At 41.7% G+C, this 12,403-nt stretch overlaps 1 protein-coding gene across 3 annotated transcripts in view; it reads right to left on the bottom strand.

Moving 5' to 3' along the window:
- The window catches only part of edil3a (EGF-like repeats and discoidin I-like domains 3a), a 93,452-nt gene that overhangs the window by 22,881 nt on the left and 58,168 nt on the right, over positions 1–12,403 (bottom strand). For all 3 annotated transcript variants that reach the window (XM_084025630.1, XM_084025631.1, XM_084025629.1), the window contains 4 exons: positions 11,610–11,791; positions 5,178–5,333; positions 3,967–4,111; positions 3,611–3,795 (listed from right to left, as the gene is read on the bottom strand). In XM_084025630.1, the coding sequence (XP_083881756.1) occupies positions 3,611–3,795; positions 3,967–4,111; positions 5,178–5,333; positions 11,610–11,791 (668 nt within the window). The remainder of the gene's footprint in view (positions 1–3,610; positions 3,796–3,966; positions 4,112–5,177; positions 5,334–11,609; positions 11,792–12,403) is intronic.

The following is a 12,403-nucleotide window of genomic DNA, read 5'->3' as shown; positions in this document are numbered from 1 at the left end:
CCTGCCCATCTTATCTAACGCACTTCTTATCTAATGCCCCATCAATAACAAGCTATTAAATATATTTTTTGGTTTATCTAATTCTTAAAAATAAAAGAAATGACACCGTCTTACTTGCAATGAACTCTTCTCTGCCAGCAGACAGATTTGAAGCTAGATAGGCTGATCCCGGTTAGAACATTTAAATATTTAGTGAAGGGTTTTTGAAAGCTAATTCAATTGGATGTTTAATTGCATCCTTACCTCGATCCATTGCTTCCTGTCTGTCTTCTCAGGCATGTAATTCTGTGAGTTGATACTGTGTTTTGTTTAATGCGTTTGAATGTTTGTGTGCGTGTTGTCTGATACAATGCACTCCCTGGGAAAACACAATATTAACAAACCTGGTACAATAAAAATCAAAACTTGGAGCTTGATGATCTCAAAACTGGTCTGTGATCAATGTCAGCATAAGTCGACCCACATTCAACATATTCAAGGTTTATAAAAGTTCGATTTTTCAGAAGTTTCAATATTTTAATAAAATTATGTATCGATATAAGAAGCTGGTCCATCCTACAAAAGATGATGGTGAGTCTAGTTATGTCAGATTTAGAGCAGCATGATTAATCGAAGCCTGCAGTTTTGATTCAAGCAGGAATATACAGTATGCCGCTTCGTTTCCACTCAATAAATCACAAAACTTGTGTATTGTGTCTTTTTTAGATATTTAATCTATAATAATTTGTTTTGCTTACAGAAGAAAATAAACGCTTTCCTTGAGACCTGTGATGCCAATTTCTACAAGACTCATGCAGGCCCAGTCTGAATGAATACTTACTTTACTTATGGTACATACTGCAGCTGCATGCAGTTTGCATTCATAGTATTTTGTCATAACATTGCACCGCAAATGTTGACCTCACATATCCACAGTACAAAGGATTGTGTCGGACATGTTGGTATTACTTGCTTCCTGCATTTGACATGTTATGTATTGGTGAACTATAAAGATGTGATTCAGGTTTCAACATCATGATCCAGGAAAGTGAATCCTTGCTAAGTAGTTTATTGACTGCAATGCAGTTAAGAAATGTGAGATAAAGAGACATAATCACGCCATTCCAACTATGTTTTTTTCATTGTCTGAAGAATGTTTACCATAATCCCCCAAAACACTCTAAAGAGTCCTGGAACACTATACGTGCCAGGAAATGTGCAGTGTGCGTGTTACATTAACAGGAACACTGTGAAATTGAAAAGTAGCTACTGTTGCTTTGGCAATTTCTCTTTGCTATGTGGACATGATAATGTGCATAATTAACTAATCAGCTTATGCCAGCTGGAACACTTGGCAGCTCCGTCTGACACTTTCAGCTCCTCTCTTGAAAACATCTTGAAAGATTCTAATTCGGCCTCCCTCCGTGTAAATCTGTCTCCTGCTCGACCAGAATAACTTTAGCATGGACTCCAGTTCTTGGTGGTTTTGTTAAGATTTTAGTCTGCTTAACAGCATGTTCTCCACTTGATGATCAAATGATTACCATTGAAACGCTTCATTGCATTGAGCTGTGTATTTCTACCACTAATTGGAACAGTGTGTATAAACTGATCTAGCCCTTAGAGACAGTTTGTCCATTATAGGCTACTGTAGAAATATGGTGGTGCAACATGGAGAGGACCCTTTCCGTGTAAACTGCTCATTCTAAGGCAACTAAACACAGTGATTCTTAGTTTCAGGTTCAGATTATACACTAATAAAAACATAGTTATGAATCTTATATTCCATGTTTGCCAATAAATCCCCTTTGACCCTACACACTGCTCCTCTGAGGAAACTACAAAAGGCCACCAACTATTATTGTAAAACATAAACCACAAAAAATCTGAATATTTACAGCTTGGGTGTACATTTATGTATTGTTAAAGACTATTTTTTTGAGTAAGAAATTCAGAACAGCATAGAACACACAATCTGTCAGCTCATTAGTTAGGGTTAAAAAAATACATAATATTACTATATTAAATCATGTATAAACTTATATTAACATGTATTTATTATTATTCATAGTCACATATATTAATTTATTGGAATAATAAATGAAAAGGCATTAGTATGCAACTAAATTAAGATCTTGTCCAGTCCATGCATCAACAAACCGAGTCTGATATTTGATGTAAAGAGTTCCCCACTGCTTCCACTGCACACCAGAGCAGGCGTCTTGATTAATAGGAATACTTAACTTGTCATCAAGGCTGATTAAGTCCATTAATTTGTTAGGTTTAAAGTCATTCGGTAATGTCACTGGCAATCAATTATTTGCCATGGTAACCAGTATGAAGAAGCGGGAGCTTAACAAATACAAGACGATCACTGAATATAAAAAAAGTGGTCAGTTACAAAGCTGTATCGGTATAAATGTACTTTACAGTATATCACTCTTAATGTGTCCTTTTCAAAAGCAAGATATTGTGAATGCCTGTGTGCACAGAAAGGGTCCTTGGCAGGGGAAGCCATTGATTTTCTCTCTGCATCTGTATGGCATCTCCCCTTTCCTGCCTGCACAGCATGTAATATGAGAGCACGAGTTTTCCTTACCCACGGCAATCAATTTTGCTTCGCCGAGCTCGCTGGGCTGGACGCGGCCTGTCTAAGTACCTGTCTCCTCCGACACACGGCCCTGCATACCCTCAGCCAGGGTGAAAAGCTTTCAGCGTAATAAAAAACATATCTGACACCAGACCCGGCCAATCTAATAACGGCCAGACAAGTCAGCGCGACTACAGAGCGCTAACTGTGTCACTGCTGCGAGGCGGTATGTGTGGAGCAAATGCAACAGAAAGGCCAAGAAATCACAGAAATCACTCTGATCTTCAATTCCCTGAGAAGATGATCCATATCACAATTTCTTCTATGCTATCGGTTGTACAGCTCTGAGTAAGATGTGGTTCCTTACTCTAAAAGCAAAGACCATTTACTGCCTTTTTATCTTAAAGGGACAAAAAAAAAAAAAATCCAATATATGAGGCCATACGTGAGGGCATAGTGGGTGTGATTGAGTTTGATTGATATGTACCCTGAACCCCGCAGGCCTCCATCAATCTCACATATTGTTAAGCAGAAAGACTGGGGTGTAAGCATTCACTTAGAGATGTGTCTTGTCCCTTTCAGGAGACATTTTCAGCCATCAGTTACTGTAATGAAAACAAATGGATTTGCTGTTTTCATAGAGATAGAAAAGCCTGGACTGCAGCCAAAGATAACAAGGCTAAACTCTTCCAACGGAGACAGTGTGGGTGTTGGATTCAAAAGGACTGGCATGAAGAGAAAAAAAGAAATGACTACCTATTACTGGCTGTTTCTAAGAATAATACTGAACGCTGGCTGACAGAGGGAGGATTTTAAGATGTAATTTGCTCCACAACTCACACTGTACACATTAGTGAAGTCTTTCCCCATTAAATGCTGTATAATTGAATTCATTGGCATGCAATACCTTGTACATCCTTCAGCGGAGTGAAAAGCAGCTATCTGCAAGAACCTCTGTTGTTCATTTCCCTGCTAATACATTGATCGAGTCTGGACAGTAGCCGGGACAGATAACACATTTAGGTGGAGATAACATCGTACCTGTAGCCACTGTGACTGGTCACTGTGTCCGGCTGTCCAAGCATTGACCTTGCCCTGTTTGTCCAGCCGGGCCTTTCCAGGCTCCCAAGTGAACATGTCCATGTTGAGCGTCCTGAAGATGCTGGAGGCCGTGACCTGGTAGTCCTGGATATGGCCCGACTTCATTCCCAGTGGTTCAGAGCAGCCTGACAACAACAAAAACAAACAGATTTGTTCTAACCTTCCTGACCACAGCCCCCTCCCCACACACACACACACTCCACATGCCACATGAAAAATGCAGCATGACACAACGGTGCTGAGGCACACTGCAGTGGATTTTCACATGATTTCATGATGAATTTGTGCTCACTCACCTGTTAGCTCACAGCCGAGCAGCTCCATGCGTAAGGTGCAGTGCCTCCTGCAGACTTGGGGGTAAATGCGCACATACTGGGCTTCAATGGGAGGGGTGAAGGAGTTGGCCGATGGAGCGTTGTTATCCACGTTGCCTCTGAAAATCTGTTGCAGGGGATGAATTAACAGCAGACAGGGGCGGGGAGGACGGTGAGATCAGTTTAGCAGTAATGTAGCAGTGTATCTGGCGCCGTCTCTAGTGTCTACTTCACACTCAACAAATTGCTGTCATTCAAGGTCAATGAGCTAGAATTGCAGGGAAAAATAGACAATTTTTCGCACCATTTGAGCCCTCGACTCATAAGAACAGTGGCTGTTTTAAATTAGCGGATCAATTATATCTCTATACCTTCCGCGGAGTTTAATCCCAAAGACCTGAGGTAGTCTGACAGAAACACTCTGATGTGAGTGGCTGGTGTGCTGCATGTGTGAGGCGCAGAGAGAAAGTGACAGAGAAAGAGACGGACAAGAGCAGTGTGTTTTCATGCGATACAGGAAATAGGAGCTGTCACTGGGCGGCAACAGGTCAATGTGAACAAAAACGTCCAATTTCTATTATGTCAAGGATCAGGGTGTGTAACCACCTCAAACACACTGACGGGTCCTACTTTGCACATATTTATCCCAGTCTACTCATACAGTTATAACTTCCACCTCAAAAATCACACACTTGCTTTCTGAAAGCCTAATTCTTACTGACAACTATGCTCCACGATAAAGAAAAACAAGGCAGACAACAAGCAGAAGTCACAGAATAATCAAGTCCAGAATGTAATAAATCTGAAGAGAAGTTTGGAAGTCGGGGTCATTCAGAGCTCGGCCAAATGGAGGAGAGCCGTGGTTCGCTGTCAGGAATGATAGAACGCCGTGTGGCCTATCTGGTGGCTGTTCATCCCCAAATAGTATAAAAATTCAATCTAGAAGCCATAAAAGTGGAGGGGGGTAAGGGGCAGCAAGATGGGCCCGGTGTGTGCTAGCTAATTAAAAAGCCATCTCATCATGTCCTCCACCCTGCCCTTGACTGAGTGCACAGTCTCTAGTCGCTGTGTGCGTGTGTGTGTGTGTGTGTGTGTGTGTGTGTGTGTCTGTGTATTACAGAGTGAGAGGCATAAGAGAAAGATGACAAGGGGTGTGTAAGCGTTGTGTTTGTGTAGCCACGTGCGTGTCTCACCATATCATCATCTTTGCCCTTGACTTTGTATGTTCTCCAGGTCTTCCCGTCATCACTGTAGGCTACTTTGTAAGACTTGACGTACTCTGGGCTGCCGATGCGCTTTGCTCCCTGGGTAATTAGGCCTGTGACCCTCATTCTCCTCTGCAGGTTTATCTGTGCAGCAAAAAAAAAGGCAAAATCAAGAAATGATTCCAGACAGTTTGAATGCGTGCATCCGTGTGTGTGTGTGTGTGTGTGTGTGCAGGAGGAGCATGCACGTGATGGGAATCAAGTCACTCCTTTGTATCTCTTCTGTCAGGGCCATCCATCTTATTCAGAAAGTCTGTGATCAAATGGAACATTTAATCAATCTTCCCGCTCCAGATCCAGTCTGTCAACCCCGTGCAGGCTGTCAATATAGTGCCGATGTGAAGCTGTTTGGAGAGCCACGAGGAAAAGAGGGAGCTAAGAAAGAGGAAAGTGATGAATGTTTCCATGGATCCCGCTTTGCACTCGCAAGGCAGAACCATTATTATCCAAGCACAAAAGATGGGTTTCACACCAGTGTTAGGTTTACTTTGACACCCTTTTCACTCTGATAGTCCATTTCAACAAAATTACAGTTTTCAGGTAGATTTCAGAATAATTTGGTCTATAATACACAGCTATAATATTACAGATTGCTCTTATCTTGTTACTTTATATGTTAAAGCTGAACATCACTAATTGCCTCAACAGGAGTCTTAGCGCATCACAGTCATGCTTCCTCCTCTGCACTCGTGATCCCACGACGTCTTTACCCAAAACTGAACAATCCACATCCCATTGCACGATGGCAGCAAGTCTCAGAGGCCTACACAGTATGAGTGATGTTACACATGCATGCTTCTTAAACCCGTCATTGCTGGTAGACTCCAGAAGGGCCTGAGTCTCCCTGTAATTCTGGGCAAACTTGTTAAAAAAAGGAGAGAAGTCTCTGGAGTTATTTTGTTATTTTTCAGCTGATGACAGCTCACTTCATATGAAAAAGCTTTTGGTGACTAAAAAAGGCACGCACACACACATACAGACACACACAAACACGCACCCTACGCCTTTTTCTTATTTCACAGTGAATATTAACATTGATGCAAAAAGAAGGGCAGATACCACAAGGCTATTTCAGTGTAATAATACTGTACGACACATGTGATAGTCTGTGAGAAACAAGTAAATAAATGGTGATGGCATTTATTCATTTATCATTTTGGCGCTACATTCACAACAAGCTGCTTCATTCTCAGGAAGAAAAGACACTTTGGCTCGTCTAGCTCAGCCTCTGAAAAAGAAAATAAAACCACAGCTGTCTGGCCGTCCATAGCTGCAGAACAGACGGGCCGCAATAATATAGTACTGAATGTGAATCAAGCAAAGGACCATTAACCTGAAACGCCCAAACCAAAAGAAAGAGATGCACGCTAAAACAGAATTTGAATTACTCATATGAATTGGACTAGTCGACTCAAGGTCACATTTATTCTCACTGCTTCTTTTTTTTTTTATGATCGTGCATTCTAGACAACAAAATCCATAACTTCATGTGATGCCTCAAACAAACAGACTATATTTCAGCTCATGTTTGTGAGGCTGAAGTCAGTTGCTATTTAAGAACATGAAACCGTTTTAAAGCTAATCCCTGAGAAATGGAAGTCTAACTTCTCCGACAATGTCGCCACATTCAGGATGGTATTCCGAGGACTTGAGCTCATTTTCCGGTGCAGGAATGTTATTATTACTATGAAATAAGGCAATTTACAAGTAAAATATTTGAGAGTAAAAGCTCAAAAAGAAAGTCTGAGCCCACTAAGTTATACTCTCCTTTTCTGTTAATGAAAAAAAGCCCTCTAAGCTGTGTCTCCTGAGGACATAAGAGATGAGAGTAGTGGCTCTTACGGATCCAGCACAGGAAAATAACTGCTGATGTTCACCAACCTTTTATCAACTGTCAAACTAATGGAGTAATGTATAACAATTATATTGCAGCGTTCATTTCCTTTCTATTTTAAATTTGTAGAGACGAGGCCCAATTAAAGCAATTTTTCTACGTTCTTAAACCAGCTTATCAAGTTAATTATACATAAGGAGCCCTCTTAGAGCTTCGGAGCAGCGATGACCAACTCTTTCTCATTCACGGCATTTCTTTGCTCTTTTCAGTTTCCTCTGTAGCGATAGTTCTCGCACTAATTAGAAGCCCTGTCACCAAAAGGCCACTGGTGGAGTAATTGGGGTGAACCCCCGCATTGTTAATGACCGCTCAGAAACATATGTCTGTCACTTCAGCGCTAATAGTGATGCATTTGTTTGTTTGACTGAGGCGTCGTTGGAAACGTTTGTCTACAGACGTATGCGTGTCAGTATGAAGGCTGAGAGGCAGATAAGCTAAAACACTTCAACTACACACTAATATTATAGTCAACAAACTTAGTAAATAACATATTTGCATAACGCAACGTATCATCTTCCTGGAACTAGAACTATTTCACACAATTAACAACAATATATGCAATGACCAGCAGGGGGCGACTATTCTGGTTGCAAAAAAAATCTGATTGTTTCGAATTATATGAGAAAATGACCCTAATTCTCACATGATTTATTACTTCAGGAACACTGTAAGCATGAGTTTATGGTCTCAATCTCTTTTTCAATACAGCATGATGTTCATTTAGTCAATGACGGCCCATGAAGACTCAAACGGGATCAAACACGGTATGGTGAGGCTACCTTGTGATTGACAGGTTGATGAAAACATTTTCTTTTCAGTGTTACGTTGCATGAGCCATGAGAAAATAACTTCATCAAATTACTTTAACCTGTTTATTTTCTCTGATGCAAGGCATTCATTGTGTGTAATCATCAGTAACATCCTGGAACTGATAAAGTCCTGTAGCAGTAATTCACACACAAAGAGGGAGACGCATCCTTGATACGTTTGGAACTGATTTTCTATAACCATTTTTAAGATGTTACAAAATGGATTTATGTTTTCATCTAGATTTAGCGTTTTTATCTATTTTTTTTAACTGTGCATCATTTTTTGAGCTGAAACTATGTTTTGACCATCAGGAAATGAATTGGCAACTATGTTAATATTCAATCATACTTTACAGGAAATGCTCTCCGGAGATCATTTTACCTTATTTAGACAGGCAAAAACACATTAATGATGGCCTTGATCATTTCAAGAACACGTACGATTACCAAACATATCAACCAACAAGCAAACGCATACCAAGATCAGGAGCATACAAAGTGCTGAACTATCCTCTGTTACACTCTGAGATCAAAACGGTTCAGGGAATTGCTGCAGGATTGTAACAACTACATTGTCCTGTGTCCTTGAAGTTACCAACGAGCCCTGTGGCAGTGTTGTGTAATAGCGCACACACACACACACACACACACACACACACACACACACACACACACACACACACACACACACACACACACACACACACAGATATTTTAAGAGCCTTTTCTCTCTCATTGTGCTCTCTTTTTCTATAACACACACAACATTATACTCAAATCATATCAGCATTTTCCATTTTCTTGTTGGTTTTATTTCTATGATGCTGGGATCGTCACCGTGGTAACTCCTTGAAAGAGTAACCCCTCAACCGGTGTCCCTCCAAGAGCACACAAGAGCCTATCACAACCTCACAGCAATCATATGCAATCATATATCATTGTGTTTGGCCACCAAGGACCAGGACTAGACAGCCCCACCAAGGACCAGGACTAGACAGCCCCACCAAGGACCAGGACTAATCAGCCCCACCAAGGACCAGGTCTAGACAGCCCCACCAACCACCTGAAGATGGCCAGTGTTACACAGCTGTTGGAGAATTACTCATAGACATCTAGGATTCTCTAGAGTGCTGCATTGAGGTTAGGCTCATGACTAATTTTCATCTAAGAATTAGATTTGAATATGAAATTTGATTATATTCCGATATAGAATTGTTATTTAATAATGTAGAATAACACTTTTTGTACTGCAGCGTATGCGTCCGAAAGCTTTATTCACCAATTAATGACTGCAGTCATGCTGTGAATAAACTGTAATGGAAAGGCATTTGTCAGGGTCACATCTCAACCACATAACAGACTGCCGAGTGGAATGTTTCAATTATACGGCGTGTGTGTGTGTGTGTGGAGAGTAAAGGCACCAGTGGTACAGGTGGTTATCGGAGCACTCGGGGCTCCCAGATATGGCCATGCCAAAGAATGTTGGAGATCTGCATTTGACCATTTTGTAATTAACTGTTTAGTTCCATTAAATTATGTATCGAGCCTCGAAAACTTCACAAGCCATTTGAATTGCTTCATTCTTCCAACGCAGCCGGCTGGAGCTACATTTTGCTGGTATTGGCCGGACCGGCAGCATATTTCCCTTGAGTCTTCAAATGCAATTTCATGTGTTAGCTAGTCATGGCGAGGCTGTAGAAAACTGATATTCTGACTGCACATAGATGTGTGAACAGCAGCAAGTTCAATTGGCACACAACCCAACGCAAATACAAATAAAAACATAGACAGTGAATGCATGCTTTGCTCTTCACTTCTATGATGTATTATTCTGTAAGTGTGGCGCTCTGTGTTTGATTTGAGAGTGATGACACTGGACGACATTGAAAAATACACACTGCACAAGAGAAAAACCTTGACGAATAGCCAGAGAAATGTCTATCCCTGGTAGAGTTGTCATCTGTCAGTTTAACCTGTTTCACATGACAGACATGCAAACGCAGTCACGCCACATCACTCTGCATGACTAAAGCACACCACCGACTCCCTAACATAATCCCAAAACACTGACATGACTGTACACCTCCTGTTCTCACGTCCCAATTATCCCGGCCCTCTGTAGAAAACACACAATGCCTACAGCATCCCGCGCAACATCCCACGTGGCATCATTAAAGTCAAACAAACCGCCTGAATGTTTTATGTCCCGTTCTCCTCAGCCTCTCTGTGTTGTCAGCCTCCCTTTCTCTCACTCATGTCGCCTGTATATTTGACGCTCTCTTTCTCTCTTTTCTCCTTTTACAAATCCATTTTTGCCCCGCGTTACTATTCTCTTGTTGGTAGGGACAGCTTCACTGTCTCCGTGGCGCTGTCACGCTGTAGTATGTTTTTCTATTACATTTTGTTCACGGTTCACCGTCCGTGTGTCATGTATCTGATAACAGCCCACTGCAAAGGTTGCTGTCAGCGTTTCTGTCATCACACAGGTGACTCAAGAGCAAGATAAATGTAACACAGCTGCAAACCCATTATTTATATAATAGTTCATTAATCTACGTTGACTATCTGTCTATATTCCTGTCTAAAATCTGAGGTATGAGAGCGTCATCGGGACTCAACCGAACCTTCGGACTGATCCAGGGACTGGTGGTTTTTATCTATACACCGTCATGATGTGTGACTAGTTGCCCAGCATTAATAAAGCCAGACATCGGTTCTGCATGGGCCATAAGCTGGAGTCGGATCATTTAAAGTGAGGGAGCAGCAGCAGTCAATACCATCGCTTCAATCAGCGCCTGATGCAACGAGGTCCCTCGGGTTACACGTCTATAAAAGAACACGTTGGGAGTGATCTTCTGCTTTAACCCCCACCCAAAAAAAAAAAAAAAAGCAATGGAATCTGGAATCCAGACTAATTGACAACATGAAGGTTATAACTTTGACAAAATCTGGTAAGAGGAGACCTGCATGTATTAATGCTTTTCTTTCCATTTCACAATCACAGGGTTTTGTTGAAGGGCTCGGGGTCGTCATAGAAACATCTGGAGGTATTTAGGAAAAAGACAAAGAAAGGGATTGAATTGTGCTGAATTCCAATTTGCAGATGAGAATTTGGACAAGGCGAAACAAAAACAAATTAAAAGCCTTGATGCGTAGAGTATTTATAATACTGTACGTCCTTACTTGTGTTGCAAGGGAACGTCTGCTGCGACACAAAGGGGCGGGGGGGCACTTGCAGTCGCTGTGCAACTGTGATCAAGGCACAACCGAACAGGCGACTCGAGGTGACACAGTTGAGTAACTGTGTAACAAATCGTAACAAATCGTCAGCACGGCTGAAAACGTTGATACCCTTTCACATTGGTGATCGCTCTCGAGTACACCTGCATCTGTTCTCCCCTCAGCTCACACACTTTATTACACACACATTAAGGCACACATTAATTTACAGTATTGGTAATTAGCTCATCAGTAAAACACTGGTGCATTTTCACATTTTATTCTACAAAAACAAGTGTTAGTAGGGGAATTAAATCATTTTGACGACACAACAAACAAACGAGAATAAAATGCATTTATAATTCAGACTGTGTTCATTCATTTGTGTCTGGCCTTGGCCCGGCCCCGTGTGTGTCCTGTGCTGTGACTGTGTTTTACCTGGATCCAGGGCCATCTGTCATTTTCGGCAGCAGTCCACGCATTGACCAGGCCCTTCTTGTTGAGGCGTGAAAAGTACGGATACCACTTCTGCAAGCCGAAGAGAGCGCGGTGGGTGGAAGAGGCCGTTATCTGTTGGTTGGAGATTATCCCCCCCTCCATGCCCAGTGGTCCAGAGCATCCTGAGTGGAGAGAGGGAGAAAGAGAACGATGAGCCTTCGTGCAATCAGGAATATGTGTCACTCGGTCTGTGCATTGCATATGGATTTCTATTCCACAAAAAGCACATTTTGTAAGGTCATTGATTTTGTTTGTCTCCACATCAGATATTCTTGTTTATCTCAAAGAGGGAAAACCTTCTGTACTTGGACAGCATTACGCTCGTATATTAAAACTAAAACCTTTCCTTCACTCTCCTGTTTCTAGTCTTTGAGGTCCTCATAGATTTATCCACCCTGACTCCTGTCCCTCTTATTAGAACTAATTTACTCATGCTAAAATATTTTCCAGTCACCACAGTCAGCAAGAGGACTGCCTTCATGCTGTCCACATCTGAGGGACTAACAGGTTGCGCCTTCATCTCCTCCATCAGTGACAGAGCCCTCAGGCTTCTTTCCAATGGGCTCATGCCACTTCTGGACAGCATTATCCCCAATGTTAACAAGGTTTGTTCCAGCATCAAACAACCAACAGGCTGCAGTGGGGAGGAATGACAGCAATGACTTCAGACAAAAACACGGTCCTTTCTTCTGGACTAACTTGTTTTCCCTCTTAATCCTAATTGGTATGTCCAG

Source organism: Eutrigla gurnardus (genome assembly GCF_963514095.1).
Source record: "Eutrigla gurnardus genome assembly, chromosome: 13".
NCBI lineage: Eukaryota > Metazoa > Chordata > Actinopteri > Perciformes > Triglidae > Eutrigla > Eutrigla gurnardus.
This window is presented reverse-complemented; position numbering and strand designations above follow the sequence as displayed.